The sequence below is a fragment of the Penicillium verhagenii genome, assembly GCF_028828195.1.
Source record: "Penicillium verhagenii strain IBT 33310 chromosome Unknown utg000013l_segment0_segment0, whole genome shotgun sequence".
NCBI lineage: Eukaryota > Fungi > Ascomycota > Eurotiomycetes > Eurotiales > Aspergillaceae > Penicillium > Penicillium verhagenii.
Window position 1 is genome coordinate 471,471 of NW_026643177.1, and position 24,418 is coordinate 495,888.

General features: G+C 48.0%; 7 protein-coding genes across 7 annotated transcripts; 5 read left to right on the plus strand and 2 right to left on the minus strand.

The window, feature by feature from the left end:
• Positions 1 to 807: 807 nt before the first annotated feature.
• Positions 808 to 4,477, minus strand: N7466_011439 (3'-5' exonuclease; the record flags this gene model as incomplete). Its single annotated transcript, XM_057170828.1, has 3 exons — positions 808 to 1,004; positions 1,070 to 4,281; positions 4,380 to 4,477. The coding sequence occupies 3 exons, from the start codon at positions 4,475 to 4,477 to the stop codon at positions 808 to 810; spliced, it is 3,507 nt and encodes a 1,168-aa protein (XP_057015549.1).
• Positions 4,478 to 4,820: 343 nt separating this feature from the next.
• On the plus strand, positions 4,821 to 5,470 carry N7466_011440 (RNA-binding protein LSM5; the record flags this gene model as incomplete). Its single annotated transcript, XM_057170829.1, has 6 exons — positions 4,821 to 4,845; positions 4,898 to 4,954; positions 5,012 to 5,050; positions 5,114 to 5,141; positions 5,318 to 5,381; positions 5,435 to 5,470. The coding sequence occupies 6 exons, from the start codon at positions 4,821 to 4,823 to the stop codon at positions 5,468 to 5,470; spliced, it is 249 nt and encodes an 82-aa protein (XP_057015550.1).
• A 3,870-nt stretch (positions 5,471 to 9,340) lies between these two features.
• Positions 9,341 to 11,231, plus strand: N7466_011441 (amino acid permease GAP1; the record flags this gene model as incomplete). Its single annotated transcript, XM_057170830.1, has 3 exons — positions 9,341 to 9,614; positions 9,683 to 10,100; positions 10,169 to 11,231. 3 exons carry the CDS (start codon positions 9,341 to 9,343, stop codon positions 11,229 to 11,231), a joined length of 1,755 nt encoding a protein of 584 aa, XP_057015551.1.
• Positions 11,232 to 12,787: 1,556 nt separating this feature from the next.
• N7466_011442 (GTPase-activating protein RGD2) lies at positions 12,788 to 15,718 on the plus strand (the record flags this gene model as incomplete). Its single annotated transcript, XM_057170831.1, has 5 exons — positions 12,788 to 13,018; positions 13,107 to 14,259; positions 14,324 to 14,419; positions 14,473 to 14,658; positions 14,712 to 15,718. 5 exons carry the CDS (start codon positions 12,788 to 12,790, stop codon positions 15,716 to 15,718), a joined length of 2,673 nt encoding a protein of 890 aa, XP_057015552.1.
• An 871-nt stretch (positions 15,719 to 16,589) lies between these two features.
• On the minus strand, positions 16,590 to 18,694 carry N7466_011443 (AAA family ATPase CDC6; the record flags this gene model as incomplete). Its single annotated transcript, XM_057170832.1, has 3 exons — positions 16,590 to 18,262; positions 18,323 to 18,586; positions 18,643 to 18,694. 3 exons carry the CDS (start codon positions 18,692 to 18,694, stop codon positions 16,590 to 16,592), a joined length of 1,989 nt encoding a protein of 662 aa, XP_057015553.1.
• Positions 18,695 to 19,262: 568 nt separating this feature from the next.
• N7466_011444 (DNA-protein crosslink repair co-factor UBX5) lies at positions 19,263 to 20,875 on the plus strand (the record flags this gene model as incomplete). The annotated part of the gene is made up of 2 exons (XM_057170833.1): positions 19,263 to 19,743; positions 19,800 to 20,875. 2 exons carry the CDS (start codon positions 19,263 to 19,265, stop codon positions 20,873 to 20,875), a joined length of 1,557 nt encoding a protein of 518 aa, XP_057015554.1.
• A 768-nt stretch (positions 20,876 to 21,643) lies between these two features.
• Positions 21,644 to 23,833, plus strand: N7466_011445 (putative Ste20-like serine/threonine protein kinase; the record flags this gene model as incomplete). The annotated part of the gene is made up of 4 exons (XM_057170834.1): positions 21,644 to 21,695; positions 21,752 to 21,782; positions 21,860 to 22,176; positions 22,236 to 23,833. The coding sequence occupies 4 exons, from the start codon at positions 21,644 to 21,646 to the stop codon at positions 23,831 to 23,833; spliced, it is 1,998 nt and encodes a 665-aa protein (XP_057015555.1).
• Between the last annotated feature and the right edge of the window lie 585 nt (positions 23,834 to 24,418).

Consider the following 24,418-nt stretch of genomic DNA (forward strand, 5'->3'; position numbering starts at 1 on the left):
TACCCCCATCTGCACTTTCAGACGCTCACAATTTACATAAACATTATGTAGTACATTGTATGGATGTATGTACATAACATTGAATCAATGTGTTTTTATATATGTAACATTGAAGATCTTCCAGGGCTATATCTATTGAGAGCAGCTTAATTGAGTGACTGAGATATTGGCTATATACATGTGTAAACGGCGGACTTGTGGAATTACTACCAGTTGACATGCGGTTACTACTTGTTTTGCCTTTCTTCAAATGTTAGTTTACACATATAGCGTCCCAAAACTTGTAACTACCTCGTTCTGTACATAAGCTCCGCCTTATGTTGCGCCCGCATAAATAGCTCGCCCTGCCCTCAAATGTAATGTTCAAATGTTCAAATGTTTGGGCCTGATTTTCCCTTTAGAGGAATTAGTTTTATTAGCTGGACGTCTACTCTCTCTTTCTTCTGTCTCAAATTTACAAACTGTTGCACGAATTCTCTAAATTGCTTCTATCGTGGAATTCTACATAATTGATTCTTCCGTGGTTTTACATTTTACATTGAAGAATGTAGCGTCGAATATTTGTATAACATTGAAATCTTCAAAGTCTTTATTCTGCTTGGCTATCAGCTGCTCGAAACATCAATTATTTAAAAGGTGTAAAAAATTGCACGTGATAAATACAAAGTGTATCTGCAGGCACACAAGCCTTCGAACGCTAACCGCTAATGGTCTATGTGCAAAAGAAGACAAGGAAAAGGAGAGGGAAGAACTCCGAAAATGTGCAGAGTGCCTAGGTGGAGGCTTGAAAATTGACGGCCATGGCGCTTAAGATTGACCAATATCAACATCATCGGAATCCTCAACCGGGCTAGAAGCCAAGGGTTTTTTGGCGAGAGGTGGAAGCACGATGGGTAGGTTGAGATCAGCATGTGCAGGGAGGGGCGGCATAGGGTCCATGGCTTGTCTCTTTTTATCCATGACATTGAAGAGACAGATACAGGCATACGGGTCAGTCGCGGCATCTACACAGACAAAAAAAAACATCAGCATACCGATTCACCCAATCTTGAGACAAGAGTAAACTCACATTGAACTTGACGATAGTTCAGAGGACGAGTCCAATCACCACATCTCACATCATCGCTCTTTTCAAGAGGCAACCCAAAATGCTCTTCAACCTGGTTGCTAAGATTGACACCAATCTTATTGACAAGTTTCGGCTGAGTCAGGCCATACTTGATTAACTTGAATAAGTGGCTAAGCTCAAAGATAGACCTAGCTTCGACACCAAGATACTTGCGCAGACGAGTCGAATCTGCCTTGATAGATACGCCGCATTTGGTAATATCGGGCGATTCAAGAAGTTTCTTCAAAGAAGGTGCAACAAGGTCCTTTAGTGCTTGGCCTGGCTTGAAAAGGGCGATCTGGAAGAGCGCGATGCGCTCCTCGTTTGCGACTTGGATCAGAGACAGGTTGTTCTGGATGCTGTCCCAAGAAGAGGCTTGTGCCTTCCATTCCATGTCGAAGCCGATGACTTTGCTATCGAGGAAAAGCTGGGCGACCTCTTCGGTGCTTTCTAAGGTTCGGCAGTAATGCACGGCCAGCTTCTGACCACTTGGCCCGCGTTTCGAACTATGGGACCAGAATTGCGATGTTGCCTCCGCTTTAGCTTTGCTCTCACTTTGCGAGAGCTCCCCTCCGGCTGGTAAGAGAAGATCATGGGCAGATACTGTTGAACTACTTTGAATGGTTTCCTCTTTCGGTGAAGCACCGACACGCAAGGACTGCTCATCCATGTACCCAGTATTGCTTTCATTGACGTTGGCCTCAAAAACACATGTTCTGGTGCTGTATGACCTGGAGCTGGCTGGCGAGCCACCCAAAAATTTCAAGTCGAGTTTGCCTTGAATGCTGCGACCAGAAAGTGAGCTTGGTGCAGGACCAAGGGTAGATCTCTTTTGTCGTTTGGAAAGATGCGGCTTTCTCGTAGGTCGGTTAAGTTTCACATTGGCTGTGGACGATGGAGCTGCATTTTCTTTTTCAACCCCAGTAGGCCTAGGTGTAGTCGATTTTCCGACAGGTGGTTTCTGGTCTTGTTTAGGCTGTGAGATTTGTTGGGAGGTTTGTTGCTGCACCCTTGGCTTCTTCTGGGTTCCTCCGGGTTTGAGATTACCCGATTCCTTGCCTATTTGTTCGATGGGGTGGGGGAAGTCATATTGGTGAGCGCTTCTTCTTCTCTTGGGCGAAGTAGGCTTGAGATTGGCCGAATTTTTCACCGAATCCTTGGGGAATTGCTCGACAACGGGCCGCATTTCACGTTGCTTTACTGATTGCCTTTTTCCGGCCCTTGAAGTCGTTTTATCGACAATAACGGGGTTCGTAGTGCCGGATGCTGATGGGGGATCCTTTGAATGTTCTGTTGGATGAGAACCATCCGTGTTTTCAGACTTGGCCGACAGGTTTGCCGACTCTTTTGCTGCTGCATATGATGGAGAGAACAATGAGTCACCTGAGGTGACTGTCTCTCCTACACCAAACAGCTTTCTAAACACAGTACGCTTTACCTTGACCTCCTCGTATTGCTGGCTGTCATTTTTCGCGATGCTTGCGGTGCCTATTTCTGGCACAAAGCTCGGCTGTTTGAGGTAAGTTTTGGTCAGACGGATGCATTCATCTCGCAGGAAGTCCTCGCTTCCCCGAATTTCAGCTTGAAGGATTGTGACCAAAGTCAAGTTTCTGAACGAAATGGCAGCAAACTTGTTTGCCCAGTTGTTGAAGCGTGCATAGTCCTGACTGATTGGCCGTTCCACTGTAAAAAGTCCCCGTTCTTGGCGATCATTCGGCATCCCTAGCTTGTGTAGCCTATCTTCAATACCCAGCCGAGCCCAGTTGATGAGTCTGTATAAATCAATTTCTAACGCGAACTGCCTTCGAGAATTGGAGAGGTCTTGACTGAGCCTGTGTAGCTGCAGATGATATTTTGAAGCTGCCTCGGGGTTAAGACCAGACCACATTGGTCCGTACCTCCCTTCAAGGGATTTCATCAACAACCAGACTTCATACTGCAACCCATTCATCATGAACTGTTGCATCTCGAACATGGCCATCACATCAAGCTGTCGCCAAACTTTATGTAGCTTGGGACTATCGGCAAGTGCCCCATTCCATTTCTTTTGGAATTTCGCGCGTAGAATTCTGGCGATCCTGAATTCGGTCCTATGAAAAGAAGAATGAACCAGTTCTGATAGTTTTATGTCTTTTTGATCGCCTTGCAATATCCCTTTTCGGATCACAAACGATACCACGTCGCCTGGTTCTCGCCGGTGCTCATTATTATAGATAATGTGACTGAGGTTTCGGGCGGACCAAGCTTGTGACTCGACCTGAAGCGGACTTCTCTTTCCTTCGGCCCAGGCAGAACGGTAATTGTGTATAGCCATCTTAAAGACCATCTTGTGCGCCACAAATCTGTTCAGAAAGCCCTGGAACTTTCCCCGATGGTCGGCAGATTTGAGGGAATGAATTAAATCTTTAATTTCAGTTAGTCCATTATTGACTTCCCTTCCAAGTGACTGCAGTAAAGTATAATTCTGGTATAGATCTGTCGCGGAGTGTAGAAGGCTGTCAATCTTGGTTCGTGCCGATTGCCGAGGGTCCAAGTAATCTTGTTGAAGGAAATTTGCCATGTGTTTGATGGATAGCTGCGAATCCTTTATGGCAGCACTGATGAACTCGTAGCGCAAGCGGGTAACAGCACACTTCACGTCAGAGATTGCTGCTGTCCACCTAGGGGTATTGTGGTAAACGACTTTGCAATACTCATGTTCAATCCTCCAACAAGCTGCCTCACTGCGGAGGATCAAAGATTGTAGATCTTCAATGTGAGAACGATAAATTTCCTGAACGACGTTGTGGGATCTCTCGATTTGATCTTCTAGATCAATGTATCTGCAGGCAATGAACTGCTTGACTAACTGGCGGGGATTTGGGAGCATTTGAAGCTTCGATTTGATCTCGCGAACCTTTTCCGGGTTAATAGGTTTCGGTTTGGGACGTTTCGGTTCCCGAGACATGATTAATGTTCTCATGCTCTTTTGCTGTCGCACCGGCCTTCTTGAAGACTTGGCAGTTTTGAGCAGCTCCTCTTCCTCATCTTCGTCATCTTCTAGCCGAATCCGCGCCGCGGGTGTACTTGAAAAAGTTCGTCGAGGCTGCCGATGTTTCAAACGCCGGAAATGAGGGTAATGGGGTTGGACGGTTTCGTGGGGGGTTCCTCGGGCCAAGGTGCGGAGAACATGGCTAAAATTCCGTCAACAAATTGGAAGCTTCGGATGCACTATTCAACGACCACACATACCCCTGAGAAGTAAGCTCTCTGGCCAAAAGGCTCGCATTACAATGTGTGGGTGTATTGCCACTTGTAGTCGGGGCCAATGACGAAGACCTTAGGCCCGCTGAGAGGCTCGTCCACGTTCGCATGCTGCGCAACAAGCATAGTGGGACCCCATACACGATTCTTGACAGGGTGAGAATTGCCGGAGCTCAACTTTCAGCTTTTGTCGTTGCATCGACCAAGCAAAAGCAAATTGAAGAAATCCAAGTCAGAAGTTCGAACATTAAATTCATGACAACAAAAAGAGCATCAAGTCCGGGGAGTGGTGCTAGTCCCAAAATGGACTAGCGCCGTCGGCCCGGATAAAAGCAAGTTCCTGAAATCCAAAGATGAAATGCACCTTGACTTGTATATCTCTCATCTAGCTCACTCCGCCATCTCTGATTGTGAAACTACCATAAGAGCTTTTATTAGACCTTAACATTCTACCAACAAACGTACAATCATGGCCTCCCAACTGCTGCCGCTGGGTTAGTCCCCGTCAAATATCCCCTCTTGGGAACCCCACTAACCATCTGATAGAGCTTATCGACAAGTGTGTCGGTTCCCGCATCTGGGTTGTGATGAAGGGTGACAAGGGTGAGCGCAACTGGTCAGAATACCGGGGTTGATGAGACGTTTCTAACATGCGAAAAGAGTTCTCGGGTACCCTCCTCGGATTCGATGACTACGTTAGTGAGTATCCCTCTAGTGTTTCTTGCTTCAAATCACAGGTATCTAATTGCAATTTTTTTTTAGACATGGTCATGGAAGATGTCACAGAGTTGTGAGTATCACTCTATTATCTCCATTGAGATTCATGCGACAGCCATTGTCTCTCGTTCCCTGTTTCGGCAATATCAAAGTCTGATGATTGATTTGATTATCTACCTTTGGCGTATTGACTTGGCTTCATTGGTCTTCTCTTGCAACACTCTTGATGATACTGACCTCGATATACAGTGACTACACCGGTGCCCAAACCAAGCTTCCTAAGCTTTTATTGAATGGAAACAACATCTGCATGGTAAGCCCATCGGTCATTTTGCTTTCTGAACCTATCTCTGACCTAAGATACAGTTGATTCCTGGTGGAGAAGGCCCAGTCTCCAGCTAAGCATTTGAGCTGGGTGTTTTGAGAAATGACGAAAAGAACTTTGTGTGTTATGATACCGAATACAACGACATGAAAAGTCCTATAGAAAGACTTAATCCCACTATTTTATGAAACTCTGCCGTTCCAATTCTCTTATCCAGTCTTATCGGGATCGATAGCAATTTTTTTTCTTGCAACCTTGGAGAGGATCCTTGCTCTTGAGTAGCCATACTCTGAAAGAAGTCTCCGACGCCAAGCACGATTCATCAACAGATAAATAAAGAGAGTTGGCTTTTACTCTTGGTTTTTTTTAAGACGGAATTCCCTACTCCTTGGCAATCATCGATCTTTAGAGTGATTTTCGAAATATCCGCCCAAGTCCAAGTGATAAGGAAGCTCCATGCCGGGTAATGGCACTAGTATCACGATCAACATCTCAATAGCGGCTATGGCCGGTTATTTTGCTCCCTTCACCAGCTTAATCACGGGGAACAAACGCTCACGCAGATCTCTAAAACCATGTTGACATCATTGCATATTGAATCTTCCGGGGTAGCTTAGTCTGATGGGCAGATCCCCCGGGACTTGAAATTGCCCCATATTTTCCAGACCACTCCACACTTTTCACTCCAAGAATGAGATACAAGTGGACTAAATCGTGCAGCAAGTATCCAACTGAACCTTGGCATTGCGTTAGATGGATCTTGATTCCTTGCTTGTTCGAGTACCGAGGAGGAAATCGTTGACAACCCCTCTCGATTCCTGTGGAACCAGGTATCCGACAGGGTTATTCTTTGAATGTAAACAAGTACGTCTTCTACAAATTTAGTTAAAAAAACACCATAAAAAGCAGAGGTTATCTGCAGGAACAGAGCACTTCTAACCAATAAGAATCCTTGAGACCATCATAGTACAACAGCTCCAAATTTTGGAAACAAGCCCCGAATACGAAAAGCAACCTTGAAGGCTAAAATCAACCGAGATCTCACCCATATCATAGGCCATGTGTACACGTACACCAAATCCTGCCCAATGGCCTCAATTCAAAAACCAAGGCATTTATGCCGTGCTTTTGGGCAATAAGAGTCTCGTTACCCCAGATTGACGGGAGTGGTGTGGAAACTATTACCTAACGGCTTCACATCCCCGCATTTCGACCGGATAACCACACTGGTCTAACGGACGGGATAACTCTAAAGCGATTATGTATGACCCGGTGTGTTTTGCAATTGCCCAGGGATAGCAAGGTTAGTTATGCTGGATGAGTGCTTTGGACTTGTGATAGGTTTATGGCTTCAACATGCTGGTCGCCTCCAATGTACCTACCACCTGCCTATTATGGAAGCAAGTTTCATGATCCATACTTTAGCGAAGAGCATTGATTTTTTCAAAGCCATGGAAATAAAGTGTACATTTTGGAGATTTTAATTCTTGAAATTAAATGATTAGCTGGGGTTGGGCGTTTCTTTTACTCCAAGTTTCGAACCGGTGCTTGCCGAGGATGTATTCACTTGCATGCATTAGTACAACTAGGTCATACTACTTTCTTCGTACAAGATCCCTCGGTCATGGTTCCTATTCAGAGATCATAGCTTCGCCAAGGCTCACTGAAAAATGACTACCCTGTGCTGATACTACCCTGAATCCCTGACCCATGGCTGCAACCAATGACAAAGCGTGCCAGGCGTTAAGAACAAGCATGGCAAGGAATGTAGGTAGAGGCTGAGGTACCAAAAGAAAATCCCGAAAAAAAACCGGTGTTCCAGGTCTGTGGGCCAAGGTTGAACTTGAAGGTGCCAAGGCTCAGATAACATTCGAACGAAGCTCTGCCCAGAATCTGGGTCAATTCTCAGGATATCCTCATCCCAAGGTTCTCGTGTTTCCGTGGATCGGCATCGTCTCGTTAACATATCAACAGGTCCACTATTCCATACTCCACCGTTATCAGTCTGCTCCACACACATGTGCAACAGAAAGAAGGTTGTCATAAGATCGACAGCTTGATTCTTTGAAGCTGCAAAACCCCCAACCCCCATAAATTCCGGCCCCGCGGAAGGCTTGGCAGCTGAGCTTACGCAGCCCAAGAAGCGAGGAGCAGCTCGGCGTATGAGACACCTCAAATCACACAAGTGCTACGGGCATTGCGCTATGTTCCCTTTATACGAGCTGCATCGAATGACTACGAGCAAATTACACCTTGTGATCCCCTTGCTTTAAGATTGGTTCTCCCGGCCTTCCATGCATATCAGTGGTAAACCACCAGAAAGCCACCCGGTCAGCCAAACGAATCAGCAGGGGGGGAGCTAAGCGTGTGGCTCCAAGGTTTCATCTGCCTAGCCTTTGTTACCTACTTTGGACTTTGAGAACGACACATGGTCAACCGGCGAGGCCGAAGCATAGCCCTGAAAGTGAGCGCTTGATTTGTTCTTTCTTATTTCTTTCTTGGCACAGTCTCAAGAAAGTCTACCTGAACCATACTCCATGATGTTGTTTTGCTGAAAGCCTACAACTTTGAGCCCAGGGCGGGTTACCCCATGCCGAACGCCTCCTGGGGCGGTCCAAAGCGCACGCCATAGGAACAGACCCCTCGTCGGAAAGCATTCCCATAGGCAAGAGCAGTCATAAAAGGGGTCTAGGCTGGCTTTTCCCCCCAGTGCAGCCACGAATATCCCTGTCAGACGCTAATCCTAGCCTGAAGAAGCAGCCAATTTTTCTTGGTGCATCTAAGTAAACCAATTAGTTACATATTCTTTCTGAAGGGAACTTCTTCTCCTCGTTGCGGTGTTCTTCTTCGATTCTGAGAGGGGCTTGGCTTAAGATGAGAAGGTTTAGTTTCTGGTTCTGTTCAGGCAATGATCATCTATCGCGTGGAGAGTGCGGAGATTAGTGGGTCTTGAGTACATTGGGTCAACCAGAAGCTTGGCTGTTCATTCAAGTTCCGAGGTTGGTTTCTGACTAGAACAAAGGAAGAGACAGATTGATAGAGCAAACGTCTGGTAATATATGAAGTTATATTGATAATAATCGGAGATTAAGTGAAATAGAAGTTAACAACAATAATCCAGCAGATTGAAGGTGTCGGTAAGCTGCAGGACATTTTGAAGTTTGGACCCAAGTGCGATCGTCCCGTTGTACGGAGGCACACTTGTGACAGGCCAAAATCCCCCTAAATCGCGCAGGTGATTAAGTGGCGTTCGATGCCTCTTTCCTCTGATTCTTTGGCCTAAACCGTACTGAGTTTTTCGAATCTTTTTTCGAACGTTTATTTGCTCTTGTTCAAGTTAGTTGAAAGTACTATAGTATTTCGAGGATCAGGGTCCGGTTTGCGGCCAACCCGAGCCCCTCCGATAGGGTAATAAGAGTACTAATAACTAATCTTGTAGATGATGCTGTGATCTCCATGTGGAAAATCAAATTGTCATGGAGATTTTATCAATTACTAATTAATATTTACTATCCGTGCTGACTGCCAAGTTTACTTTGACTCCAAGGGGCCAGAAACTCAGAATTCCAAGCTACATCTCGGGATTGGAGTCTAAGTCCACGATGGGAAGAAGCTAATGGTTTATGATTGATTTAATCCCTCGGTCAATATCCAAGGTAAAAAAAAAAGGGTTTAAAGCATTCACTTCCCCATAATATTTGCTTTGTCGTGACTTGACAACCTTAACCCCACCTTTTCTCTTTATTACTATCTCTTACTTCACTCATGCATATCTCTTCTTGATCTTGGGTACTAAAAGGAAGACATCTTTAAAGCGTTCCAACTTTCCTGTTCTTCCTCCTTCTCTCTCTTCTTCTGCTTCACTTGTCTGCCTACTTTCCCAAACCCCCCTCTTCATTCCATTGCATGTAACTACCGGTCACCTAACAACAGAGATATTCTGCATTATGGAGGAGGAGAAGAACTACGTTTCCGATAAAGCCCCGGCTCAGGCAGATTCTGAGCCTCTGCCAGCTTATGGCAACTCACAACCCACCAAAGATGGGTTCGGTCGCCGTTTCATCGACAGCTTCAAACGCGACCCCAATGCCCATTACAACCATGGAGCCCACGGCTCAACCTTTGACATGGAGGCTGCGTCACAGAATGTTGCTCGCTCGCCACTTCAGCGCCGTCTCAAAAGTCGTCACCTTCAGATGATCGCCATTGGTGGTTCAATCGGTATGCGCCTCGTGATAGAACACCAAGATCTTACCAAAATATAGATAAATACTCATTATCCCCGTTAGGTACCGGTCTCTTTGTTGGTTCGGGAACCGTTCTGGCCACTGGTGGACCAGCATCAGTGGTCATTGCCTACGTTTTGATCGGGTGCATGCTTTACAACACATGTCACGCCCTGGGCGAGATGGCCGTCTTGTTCCCCGTTTCTGGTTCGTTTGCTCACTACTCTACTCGGTTCTTGGACCCAGCTTGGGGTTTTGCCATGGGCTGGAATTATGCCATGCAGTGGCTCATCGTCTTGCCCCTCGAAATCGTTGCGGCATCTATTACCATCGACTATTGGAGTCCTGGTATCTCCAATGCTGCTTGGGTCATCATCTTTTGGGTGGTGATTGTCTCAATCAATCTCTTTGGTGTGAGAGGTTATGGCGAGGCTGAGTTTGTCTTTGCGGCTATCAAGGTGACTGCGGTCATTGGCTTCATGTGCGTTTCTGTTTACCCTCCTGTTCTAAATATTGTCTGGGTTGACTCATCATTAACTTTCTTACTAGCATCCTCGGTATCGTCATCAATTGCGGTGGTGGTCCCGAAGGAGGATACATCGGAGGAGCATACTGGCACAACCCCGGTGCCTTCCACAATGGTTTCAAGGGTCTCTGCAGTGTCTTTGTGAATGCTGCCTTCGCTTTTGCGGGAACGGAGCTTGTTGGTCTAGCCGCTGCCGAGACTGACAACCCTCGAAAATCTCTCCCTACCGCCATCAAACAGGTGTTCTGGCGTATTTCTATTTTCTACGTCATCAGCCTCACCATTGTTGGTCTGCTGGTCAAGTATACCGAGGAGCGCCTTGTCACTGGGGGCTCTTCCGCGGACGCCCACGCCTCTCCTTTCGTCATTGCCATCGAAAACGCCGGAATCAAGGGTCTTCCCTCCGTCATGAACGTCGTTATCATGATCGCCGTGCTATCCGTTGGCAACTCCTCCGTCTACGGCTCCTCGCGAACCCTCGCCGCCCTCGCCGACCAGGGTCAAGCTCCCAAAATCCTGGGCTACATCGACCGAAAGGGACGTCCCATCTGTGCCATTATCCTCGCCTCGCTGTTCGGCCTACTCTGCTTTCTCGCTGCATCGAGCAAAGAAACAACCGCCTTTGAATGGATGATGGCCATCTCAGGTCTCTCATCCATCTTCACCTGGGGATCCATCTGTCTTTGTCACATACGGTTCCGCCGTGCGTGGAAAGTTCAAGGCCATACCCTGGACGAGCTAGCTTTCCGCTCGCAACCCGGTGTCATTGGATCCTGGATTGGCTTGATTTTCAATGTTCTGGTCCTGATTGCTCAGTTCTGGGTTGGGTTTGCTCCTGTCGGTTATGGTGAGCTCACTGCGGGCGCACGGGTTGAGAGCTTCTTCTCGGCTTACCTTGCTGCTCCCATTATCGTGCTCTCTTACATCCCCTACAAGCTTTGGTTTAAGACCAAGGTCATCCGTTCGCGGGATATGGATATAGTGACTGGTCGTCGGGACATGGATATCCACAGTCTACGTGAGCAGGAACTGGCGGAGCAGAAAGCATGGCCGAAATGGAAGAAAGTTTACAAGTTCTTCTGTTGATTGCATGTGGCATTGGCTTTGCGACAATGAAACCACACTACATCTTCCTTTTTCAGTGTTTATTAATCATATCCCTTCGATTGATAACTAACTAGTTAGTTACATGCACATGTGGTTTCAGATGTACTAGTCAATGAGATACTTCCAGATGTCAGGTTCAAATGTTAACATACCATATATGCAACAAAAAATTTACGATTTTCTTCAAATACCAATAAAATCAAGGTATTAGTTTCTACTTATTGATCCATACCTATGCATGTGTACGCATGCAATGTGTGGGCGAATGTCCACGGGGAACGTGTGTGGTGCTTTTTCCTTCAAATGTTTCTCTACATATTAATGTTGGACATATACATAACTATCCACATGCATGGGTGTATGTCGTAATCCCAACTCTCGGACCTAGGGATCAATTTAAATGTTGTTAACATCAGATGTATCACACAGGATGGAGAAACTTTGTATGCAGTGGGTATCTTCACTAATCTTCAGGCCACTTTAAGTTGGGGCAGAAGAGTCGGGAGTTAAGCTCAAAACATGATGAAAACTCCATAGAAAGACAATCTGGGCATTCCGTCACTACGATCAAAACGGCTTATGATTGGCATTTGGTGGCTGAGTATTGGGCGTTACGGTATTGAAAGTTTCGGGGAAAGGTGGCTGAGTACGTATGCCTGAGGCGTCATTGTCTTGTCCCTTCAGGTACCACATGTACTACTCGGACTTGAATAAATGAACGATATCAGGAATATTCCAGGAGGAGTGGCCGACAGTGAGACAAAATACAAAACCATGACCACTTCTTGTTCTTTTCTCGCTTGATAACAAGGTCATATCCACTTCTCTAAAATATTTTCCAGGAACCCAAAAATAGTACTCTCCGTACCGAGAAATAGTGTGGTGGAGCCACAGGTTGGCAAGGCTGTACTCAGATGTACCCGTAATATTACCAGCCAACGCCGAATGGAAATTCATCAACATCATTAGGCAACTCATTCCCTGCAAGACAAACCCCACCCCTTTTTTTTAATTCCTTCATTTAGACGCTGCTTTTACTGTTCTTGCTTTGTTTATCATTGCCTTGTTGTGTTATTCGAGTTATACGCTCGCCGTACGCTCTTTTTCCCACCTTCGTCAACGCTCCTTGGCGCTTACCTGCCGCGCGCTCTGATTCCCCGGGGAAGATCCCATCTGCAACTCGAGCCTCAATTCTTCCCAGCGCCAAGCGCAACGTCCTAGCCTTCCATTTTCTCAACAGAAACGAAACCGATTCCATTCCAATCTACTCTTCAAGCTAGCCGGTCTGCTTTGAGTTCTATTGTACTTGCTGGTCTCGACATCCCGGAGGAATCTCAGATCGGGCCCACCAATTTCACCGAAGTTCTCTTACGCTTTGCGCCCAACATAATCTTTCCTTCCGACTCCCACCTCCGATTCCAACCAGGATTCTCTTCTCAACTATCATCATATCCTCCTGACTTGTTGCCGATTACCTACCTCGATCTCGTTTCTCCGAATTAATCCGAACCGTGTTCCTGCCGGCCACCGTCACAATGCCTGGCTTTGCGGACTCTTTCTGGACGCCCGACTATGCTTCCGGCTTGGGTGTCCTATACGGGAAGTTGCAGCAGGGCGTGGTGGAGAATAAGCAGATTTTGATGATCGCATTGATGCGGGCAGAAGCGGAGGAGCAATATGGTCTCCGCATGGGAGATATCGCGCCAAGCGTGGACCGGTTATCTGCTGCAGGTTTCAGCAAGGACGACGGTGCGAGTGTGCGAAAGGTATGGTGAATACGAGGGTGTATCCTAGGAATTTTTGACTTCACTGGACCAGGCTGACCCAATGTCTTTTTTTCTCGCGATTTTCTAGGCTTACGAAGGTGTCCGTACTGAGATGATCGAGGCCTCGCGGAATCATCAGAAAATTGCCAACAACATTCGTGAACTTGTCGTGGCCCCATTCCGTCGCTGGGGCGAACAGCATGAATACAGAGTCCAGACTTCCCATGACAATCTCCAGGGACGGATCAAGGAACACTCGAAACAGGTCGAATTGGTGAAGAAGCTTCGCAGCACTTACTTCAACAAGTGCCGAGTGGTGGAAGATCTGGAAGAGGAGAACAAGCTTGCTTTCCAGGATCCCGAGACAAGTCCCAAGGTTAAGCCGACACCGAAGATTGTTCTTCCCACCGAGGAGGACCCCGAGGATGAGGAGCCGGTTGAATTGGGAGATCGCGTTTACTCCCCCGAGGATATCAAGAAGATTCTTTTGCATATGTTGAATAACATTCGAATTGGCGAGGCCAAGGTGCCTATTATTGGCACATATCAAAATGTTTCGACAGGCGCGGATATTGTGGAGTACGTTCAGAGATACATGGAAGCCTCTAACCTGGCCCAGGCAGAACGTATTGGACAAGATCTTGTGGACGGTGGCTTTTTGCGCCTGGTTGGCAACATGGGTAGCGTCTTCGCCAACAGCTCGAAGATGAATTACCAGTGGCGCACCAGGGTCTTCCAACTCACTGGCATTCCCGAGAAGAAGAAGTCTTTGATGCGAGTAGCCTCTGCGGCTTCCAACAGCGAGGATGGCATTGACTCTCCAATTTCGTCAGTCTCGGAGATGATCGCTGGCTGGAACCCTCTCAACAACCCCTACCCTAATGAGACCCCTGCAGAGAAGCTGCGAAGAGAAGCTTTGGAATCCGATGAGCGTTACAAGGCTGGTGTGCGAAGGCTTGATCAGCTTCGATGCCGCCTTGAGGAGGACGTCATTGACAACTTGCGATTCATGGAGCAGTGTGAGCTGGACCGTCTCAAGGCCATCAAGGCTGTAGTGCTTGATTTCTCTGGCGCTATCAGCAACGTCATTCCCAACCTCCAGAGCACCGTCGATCATATGATGCTGTATCAGGAAACGATCCAGCCACTGGGAGATTTGAGATATCTCCTAGAGAATTACCGTACCGGCGGGTTTGTCCCGCGTGTACAAGCCTACGAAAACTACTACGGATCCGTCGAAGGTATGTGGAGATCTCCAGAACGAATTTTATTTTGAAGTACAGAGCTCGGCTGATCTTCCTTTAGAGCAAAATTTCGGCGTCGATCTTGAAGCCAGAGCTCGTGTAGACCGCAAGCGTGTCCCAATTTTGGTGACTACGCTTTTGACCTACTTGGACAACCGTAAGACAATTTGATGGACAGCTAAATCAACAATCAAGCTAACTTGCTCACAGGCTACCCGGAGCTCGAGGGTGATGAGGCCCGCCGTGGTATCTGGCTCCACAATCCTAAGCTGTCTCACACGCACCAGTTGCGCAACGCTTTGAACAACAGCAAAGCGGACTATCGTGAAATCCTCCCGAATTTTGAGATACCCACAGTTGCTAGCGTTCTGAAATTGTACCTTCTTGAATTGCCAGGTTTGTGATCGCCTTCCGATTCCTCCAAGTAACGGACACTAACCATGCTACAGACTCTCTTGTTTCTTCACAAGTCTACGAAATCGTCAAAACTATCTACTCGACTACCGCTCACGAGACCACGGAAGAGGGACGAATTAAGGTCCTGCAAAGTACGCTTGGACAACTTCGTCTCGTCAACATTGCCACGCTTGATGCCATCATGACCCATTTCACACGCCTGATTGACTTGACCTCGGCCGATGAACAGTACATTGCCGCAATGGCCCAGGTCCTGTCGCCATGTATCCTCCGCCCTCGCATCGAGAGCAGCCTCACCATGGATGAGCGCCACAGCTACCGCCTGATCCGTGATCTGTTTGCTCACAAAGACGCTATCTTCGGCGAACTGAAGCGCCAGTCCAGTGCACTGGGTATTTCGACTTCCAGCCGCCCCCGAGCAATCAGCACCGACGAGAGCAACCGACGTGCCGCCATGGAGGCTCGCCAGCGTGCTATTGTCAACCGCAGCCGCGCTACCAGCCCGACAAACCGTCAACGACACCGTCGGGACCGTTCCAGTGGCGCTTCTGAAACTGGCCGATTCCCAATTAATGTTTCCAGCCCGGCTGACCGCCGGCCCGCAGGCCGTGCTGTCGTCAGTCTCGACGTGCCCACCAGTAATGGATCTCCCACTGGCTCCGAGCACCCCCCGGCCGTGAACACCAATATCACCGAAGTCGCAACCAACGGTGGAACCGAGTCTCCCGCCTCGGCAGCCATCTCTAGTGCCGCCTCTTCGGGTTCTGAAAGCCCCCCTCCTCCCCCCGAGACTGCCTCAGAAGGTTCCCCTACCCCAACACCCACCCCAGCTGCTACAGCTACCGAATTTGAAAAGCGAGCCTCTATTCCTCGCTCCGCTGGTGGCCGGTACACTCGCAAGCCCGGCCTCGGAAGTCTCTCGAGCTTCCCTACTACCGGACCTACCGTCGGCGCCACAGGCACCGATAGCAACCGGAGCAGCATTGCCGAAAGCGAGCCCAAGGGTGTAACTCTGGAAGACAAGCCCATGGATGATTAAACGATGCACCTTGACATTCCCGGGAAGAGAACCAGCTAGAACAAATACATCTCGAAGACCTTGTATAGCGACACAGCCTTCGAGAATCCTGTTTCAGTATTCTCTTCCCTCGACTCTTTTCTTTGTTTTTGAAAAAAACTTTTCCACTTCGCCCGTCATGCCTTTTCACGCATGTATGCATTACATACCCTTCACCTGCCCTGCTTTACCTGCTTGTGCTATTCGCCAATACTAGTATCTAAGAGCCCCCACCTGATTATACGGGTTTGTTCTCCTTGGAAATGTCTTTTTCTCCTTTCATATTTTATCTCATGTTTTGATGCATTGTTTTTCTTTTCCCTTATGCTTCTCCTTCTAGTTCGCACCCTTGTATGTATACTCGATTCTTCCTCTCGCACATGTACGAATTTCCTGGCCTGTCAGTCTTTGTCTTTTGTAGTTTATTTGATTAGAACCCCTGTAGATGTTCCTCTAATAATGAATGCAAATTGATATTCTTTAATATTATTTCCAATCTGTGGGCTTTGGAACCTTATGTTGGTATGTTCAAAGTTGTTTTATTTGTTTTTATTTCTCTATTTGTTCTAATTTTTGAATTTTTTGGTTGTCGACGAACACAAAAGTTCGTGCATGCTATGGGGCGTGGATGTTTTTGACAAAGGGAATGAGACAAATGGAAATCGTATCAACGGCGCTAAACAAGAAGAATGCAAATTCCACTCCATAAATGCGGTACAATTTTGTACAGGGTAAGATGTCCCAAGAAGGACTGCAATGCCGTGTGGGGAATAAAATATGATGAGAAAAAAACGATGGTGAAGAGCGCTCCAAAATGATCGAGGCGTCAATGGGTGTGGGAACTAGACAGACATCACAGTCCATCGCCACGAAGCAGACGCCTGAGAATACCTTCACCAGGTCCGGCAATTTGACTTTCGATTTCGGACTGGGACACAAAGCAGAGAAGACCTTGCTCGTTCATTGCCTTGTGAGGGGTTGACATCACATTTCCTGACTTTGAAGGAGTTCGGCGAACATCTGAGCCACCGGCAACTGTACCACCACGGCCCCGGCCCTGGTAGTCTCCCACTAGGCCCATTGTTTCAAGATTGCTTAGGACATCTTTGAATTCAGTCGCAGTCAAGGGGTGGAGAATGTTATCATTGCGGCAAAGTGTGCAGTATGTGTCAAAGGCCTGCTTCACAGTTGGAGCAGTTGATCGAGTTTTGGAGGGGGTGCTGTGGATTTCCATTTCACGACGCTTACGCTCAAGTGCAATTAACGCACAAATGGCAGCTTTTTGTTGCAGGTTGATGTTTTTAAGTCGTTGTACAGTGCCCTGTCCGAAAGCAGCGGTTGTGATTCGGGCAATGTGGGCGATGCTAGCGCGAGGTGCTGTCATTGCTGTATAAGTAGACATGGCAGTAGGCCGAGGAGCAGAGCCTGATTTGGAAGGCGATGAAAGATTCTCGTTTTCGACTAGGACAGACAGATTTGACTCGGCAGCAGCTTGTTTCTCTGATTTCAGGATTGTTTCCTGCTCAATGACATCGATAGCGCGCTTGATCAACTCAAAGGCCTTGCGAAGATCACCCGTCTGCGAAGCAACTTTCTTTGCGCAAAGCTGAATCGCTGCCGGCTGCAAGAAAGGTACGAATTTAGGATCGGAGTCCGCACCCACGGGAAGCAACGATCTGAGACGAGCAGTGATCACACCGGCGATCGAAGTAGCATTATAGGGCAAGAATGGAAGAAGAATGGGTCTCAAGTTCTTGGCTTTTAACTGTGGCAAGGATCGGTCGGTCAAATCCAATGCATTGGCAATACCGATGAGGACAAGAGTGGACTTGCTGTGCAAAGACCATTCGAACAAAGATTGAAGTACACCGGAGTCACCCTGGAGTAAATGATCCATCTCGTCCAGACTGACTAGGAATAGACCATTTGCCTTCGATGGAATGAACATGTCCTTCAATCGGTCCGCTTCGCTTTTCTTGAATACCTCGTTTTCGTCACCGAAATCTTGGATGAGTTTGCTGTAAACATCGCGAGAGTTTCGCATACTAACACAGTTGACGTGGGAAACTTTAACATTGAATAGATCCATGTCCTGGCATACTTCATTAACCATAGCGCTTTTGCCTGTGCCAGGCGGTCCACTGATATAGAGACATCCACCTTTTTGGGAGTCAACACAATCCTCAAGAAAAGTGGCAACCTTTTCACGCTCCGCTTCTCGTCCTACGAGTCGACCGGATGTAGCGCCACGGGCAAAGAGTTGTCGGGCTTGCGAATAGACAGTTTGTGTGGTGGTCGGGGTCGCACTCGGGCGAGGAGTAAGAAGATCGGCATGTCGAGGGGTACGCGGCGTCACAGATCTAGCTCCCACTTGCACCCGGTGGCGAGGAGTGACAGGTGATTGCTGGAGCGCGTCCCGGAAGCGAGCCTTTTGCGGGGTCTTAAATTCGATCGGAGGAGCGGGTACCGTGAGCTTGTCAAGCTTGTCAAGCTTGTCAAGCTTGTCGGGGATCTCGGGTTTCTCATCTGCAAGCTGTCAGTCACCAAAACCTGCTTAAATCCATCATTCCGATTCTCTTGGCTTACCCTCCACAAGCTTCGAGGTGCGGAAATGGGACTTGATCTTTGTCGGAGACCCACCCTGGTCATCGCGCAGTGTGTGTTTGGAATGCGCCTTTTCTGAGATTTTCTTAATGACATCTCCATTTTCTTGGTCAGACGGTTGCTCTGCATCCTGGATCTTTGTAGTGAGGCGAGTTGAGCGGGTTCGACGAATAGGCGCAGCGTCGACCTCATGATGGGCCCGGGGTGCAACAGTTCGGCGCTTGCTTGCGGTCCGCACGGGGAGCGCTGGAAAGGAGTCAGCGAGAAATTTTTATTGAGTTTTTTTGACTTGAGGGTCTTACCTTCCGCTTCTACCGCATTGCGAGTGCGCTTGCCAAGAATTGTAGTTGCCATTGTTGAGGATAAGGAAGTGTGGGAAGCGCCTTCTGGCACGAGGTTTGGGAGATAAGTCTCCGCGCCTACGCGTCGGGACAATCAAGACGCGTCGCGTCGCATTCTTTTAAGCCGAAAGCGGTAAGAGTAGTATTTCAGTAGACCACAGAGACTAAAGGCGCAAAGTCCTCCATAGTCACGTAACTGGTCTCTAAGGCCTTCCGTATATGCTTCAAGTACTAGGTAAAAAGAAAAGAGCCCTACGTCACTGCTGACGATCGTTTTGTCTGCCTTAAACTCAGAGCATGTGAATAAGCTCTACAAGAGTACTTTTTGAAACATTCATCTGAATAGAATTTACTTGGATGCTACAACTTCACTTGAATAACTTTCATCTACGTGGGGTACTACTCGCGGAGCTTATTGTCCCCTCGGTTTGCAGCTGTTTGCACCGATTACCTCTCCACATTCACTTACTCTCACAATTTCAAGCTCTCTATTTCAAATCAACTTTCCATTTTTTTTTCCTTTGCCCGTTTCTTTCTCTCTATACTCTCCTTTGATACCCTCTCATCCCCTCACCATCACCATGGAGGACGGCGTGGTAGCCCAGTTCACCGAGATTACGGGCTCGACGCCTGAGACGGCAGCACAATACTTGGAGCTCACTGAATTCAACATCGAGCAGGCCATGCAGCTCTTTTTCGAGAATGGAGGTGCACCCTTGACAGAAACACCTGCTCAACAAGCCCACGGCCGCACTCCCGCATATGAAGACGAATCAGGCGTCGTTCACATCGATTCTGACACGGATGACGATAGTCGGCCAGCCCAATCCGCAGAAGCAGGCGCGGGCGCCACATTTGATGATGATGAAGCCATGGCTCGTCGTCTACAAGAGGAAATGTACGGGGGTGGAGGCCCAACTCGCAATGATTATGAGGATGAGGACGATGACGGAGTACGGGCGCCTATGGCGCGCACCACTGAGACCCTGGTGGGGCCGGATCTTGATTTCCACGATGGCATGCATTCCAATATTCTGGGCCATCTACGTGCCGGACGAAGTGGTAAGTCTATTTCTGGACTTGAGCAGTGAATCACAAGCTTTGCTAACACTATGTAGGCCGACCTGGCATTTTCAACCAGCAAGATTCGGCTTCCATCTGGACTGGCGGCTCGTCAAACCCCCAAGAACAATTGTCGCAAGCCACAGGTGGAGCATCGGATGCTTCGTCTAAATCCAACATGCTGGCCGAAATGTACCGACCACCCTTCGAAATCATGTCTCGCCTGCCCTGGGATGTCGCTCGCCAAGAAGGTCGGGACAATGAGAAGTGGTTGCTGGTCAACATTCAGGACCAGTCTATCTTCGACTGTCAGGTTTTGAATCGTGACCTCTGGAAAGACAAAGGCATCCAGGAAACTATCAAAGAACACTTCATCTTCCTACAATTCTCCAAGGATGATCCCCGGGCTGCATCCTACCTCCAATATTACTTCCAAGCTAGTGACGTCTCCGATAACTACCCTCATATCGCCATTGTCGACCCTCGAACTGGTGAAAAGGTCAAAGCCTGGACCGGTCAGCCCGTTATCAAGGCCCCTGAATTCCTCATGCAGCTCCATGAATTCCTTGACCGTTACAGCCTGAACCTCAATGTGCGCAACCCGGTCGCGAGACGGAAGTCAGACAAGCAAGAGAAAACCGTTGATGCTATGACGGAGGAAGAGATGCTGGACATGGCATTGAGGAACAGTCTTGGTGCAGAAGGATCCTCCGCCCCGAAGCTGGATGACCCAGATGACTTGACTCGCAGCACTGGTGACATCAAAGACAAGGGTAGAGCGGCCGACGATGAGGAGATGCTTGCAGCAGAGCCCGTTGAAGAGGCTGAAGATTCAGTGTTCTCCTCTATCCCAAGTGACCGACCCCACATTGAGCCGGCTGCCGACCCTGCCACAACTACTCGCATCCAATTCCGTCACCCGGCTGGCCGTGTCATTCGACGATTTGCGCTATCAGACCCTGTCCAGCGAATCTACGAGTGGTTGAAGGCAGAGCCTCCTGTTGAAGATAAGGTTGGTGTGGAGTTTGACCTGAACTCTCTCGGTATCAATCTAATAGAATCACTCCAAACAAACATCGAGAGTGCGGGGCTTAAGAACGGAACTGTCAATATCGGGTACCTGGAGGAATAACTTGCCCGAGTCCGTCTTGATCCGATCACTTGCTCCTTAGATTTTAAACGAGAGATGAACAATACCACCATTTTTTTACATTTATTTTGCGCTTGAGTATTGGGACTGTATATCTAGTTTAGGTAGAGTTGTGGATAGCTTCGTATCGCCCTAGAATCTAGATAAGACTGACACCGCCTGGCAGAATCGGCCCCGCGTCGATAAACAGACGCAAGGATGTCTTCCGTTATATCTCCTTCGCGATTCCATATATACTCCTCGTCCTTATATTCATGAATATTGATTGCGCTCCATGATGGTATATGACTGATGCCTATATACTATTGAATTGAAGGGTCTAGACCCATCTTGATTTCCGTACGACCTTTTTCCATCTTTGTTGACGGTTCCAAGTCCCACTCTGTTGTTGGTAAGTGGAAGTGGAAGTTGAAGTGGAACACACCACTGTTCAATTTGATCATTTGACCGGCTCCTTACTTATATGGGAATCTCAGGTAGTGAATGAAGCTAGTACGCTGGTCTTTGGATTTCTGCACTCCTGCGTTGTGCTTGTCAATCACCTCGTCACCCTCTCTCGTCCCATCCCGCAGTACGTTGCCCAGTACTCAGCCACACTTTTCCAGAACGAAATTTACGTCCTGCTCCAAGCGCCCCTCACTGCGATAGTCTGATAATTTGTCTTCTATTGTTCTGATTACTGATCTCAAAGCTGCAGTTCTCCGCCGCATGAAACCCAAACCTCTCCTGAAAGCCAGATAAGCCGCCACAATGCCCGGACCGATCGACCCGGAGACCCTCTACACCAAACAAGCATGTATTGGTGAGTTAAGGCAATTTTTTATAAACGAATTACTGGCTGATTCTGGACTTGAATAGGTGGTGGAAGCTTCGGCAGGGTCTACAAAGGGTGAGTTAAGGCTGGTCCCGAATATCAAATGCGCGCATTACTTTTGATTGTGTACTGATTGCCAATTCCTATATCAGAGTGGATAAGATTACTGGAGATTCAGTGGCCATAAAAGTTATTGATGTTGAGAATGCCGAAGATGAAGTGGACGAGATTATCAAGGAGATTGCGATCTTGTCTGAGCTGAAGTCTCCGTATGTCACCAAATACCATGGCTCATACCTCAAGGGCTCTCATCTTTGGATCATTATGGAGTTCTGCTCTGGGGGCAGTTGTCATGGCTTGTTGCGCCCCGGTGTGATCCATGAAGAGTACATTGCGATTATTCTGCGAGAGCTTCTTCGAGGCTTGGATTACCTTCATGGAGATAAGAAGCTGCATCGGGATATCAAAGGTAAGATGATTTCTTGGCTTCATAGCTCTCGAGGTTTCAAAAAGCTAACATGGCAACAGCTGCCAACATTCTCTTGAGTGCCAGTGGGCAGGTCAAATTGGCAGACTTTGGTGTTTCCGGTCAACTATCGGCGACAATGACCAAGAAGAATACATTTGTTGGAACTCCTTTTTGGATGGCTCCGGAAGTCATCAAGCAATCAGGTTACGACTACAAAGCGGATATCTGGTCTTTGGGAATTACGGCAATCGAGCTGGCATGTGGAGATCCTCCTTATGCTGATATTCACCCGATGAAAGTGTTGTTTTTGATTCCCAAGAATCCACCTCCGACCCTCAATGGTAACTTCACAAAGCCTTTCAAACAATTTGTGGAATTGTGCTTGCGGCGGGATCCCAAGGAGCGACCATCCGCCAAGGAGCTGCTGGAGCACCCGTTCATCAAACGAGCGAAACGGACAACATACCTCACTGAGCTTATTGAACGTGCAGAGCGCTGGCAAGCGACTCACCGAGGTCAAGGAGATGATGATGACGAATATGATGATGAACCCTACGATGAACCTACGCAGGATCCCGGAGCACATGAGGATCTTTGGGACTTTGGCACTGTCCGCCCTGCCAATGGCCGACACATCGTGCCACCATTACGTCCAATGAACGACTCCGCTACCAATTCTCGTTCTCAGGAAACAGAGGAATGGGACTTGCAAGACGAGGCCAAACAGGCGCCGCCACCCCAGCCAATGCCAACTCGATCTTATCCTGTAAATCCTGTAAATCCCGCCGTTGAAACCTCTCCATCGAAAAAGCCCCTTCCCCCCTCTATTCCATCCTCGCCGGTAAAGCAGACAACCAGCCAGCCATTGAACACCCCTTCCCGCCAAACCCGCGCAAACAACCCAACAATCACCCTGGAAGAGAATTCTCCCGCCAGAGGCCCTAACGAAAGATATGCACAGGCAATGATGGAATACGCTAAAGGCCTCCGTGCCGATGTGTCCCCTCAGCCAAAATCTCCTGTCGCCGGTTCCAGCCACCAAATAAGGGAACAATCGCCGCTCGCCAAAAAGCCTGCACCCGTTCAGCGTCCCCTTCCCGATATCAATGCAATCCCAGTTCAACCTCGCCAAGCGCCCGTTGCAGCTCTTCAAAAGCAATCCGACGCATCATCCCCGAATGCGAAACCATCATCCGGACTTAAGTCTAAGCTTGCGCCGAAATACGAGGAGCGTCTTGCTAGACAACACACTCCTACTCCCGGTTCTCGTGGAAACGAGCAGCCAAAACAACTTCCACAACCCCCAGCCAAAGCACCGGTAGACAACGATCGCGCCACCGCTTACGGATCTGTGATCATTCCCGCTTTGCGTGCAGCTATGAATCGACGAGGTCGCAATCTTACTCGTCTCGACCCAGCACGAAACCCCAACAGCAGACCCACTCCTGAAGAAGAGCAGCAGTGGGAGCGAAGCGTTCGCGTCCATCGGAACATGGACCATATCGTTGATGACATTTCAAAAGCATTCACCAATCTCCATCGCTGGGACATGGAGGATCAAGTCCAGATGGGCGGTGGTGTTGATGTCACACTTGATGCTTTCCTGGAGGAAGTTCTGGTGCGACTTCAGCCTGCTTCCACTCCAGAATCTACTTGATTCCCTTCTATGGATGAATATGATGGGCTTCTATGAAAGTATTACTTTTTTGGCATCCGGTCATGATGTTCCGTTTCCCCCTTTTAACACGTACATTTCTGTTCCTTGTCCAGCATATATGATCACCATGACTCTTATCTCGTTTCTCCTGCTCCGCCTGCTTTATGAATGTTCGATATGCGCGTGATCATGTGGCATGTCGTTGCCCTTTTTTCTTATTACGATCTGTTTGTCTATTATTACATGCTACATCTCATTACACGCCGTGGCTGGTATTCTTTATCCATGGGTTTTGAAGATGATCTTGTCGATATTATTCTTGTGGGCTCACTGTTTTATTCGTTGCCATGTCTTTGTAGAATTTGATTAACTTAGCCTTTCTATTGCTGTACCCAGGTGCCTAGTAACGCCTTCAAGCTCCGAGTTCTACCTCCAGGGCTGAGCTTCCAATTCTTCAAATCCACTCGGCCAGGCAGGCGAAAGAAGAGTTGAAATGTTCGAAAATGTTCTGTCATGAATACTTTGATTAAACATAGTAAGTAACTATATACATGGGAGTCTGTCCCACGGTAGAAATGTACACAT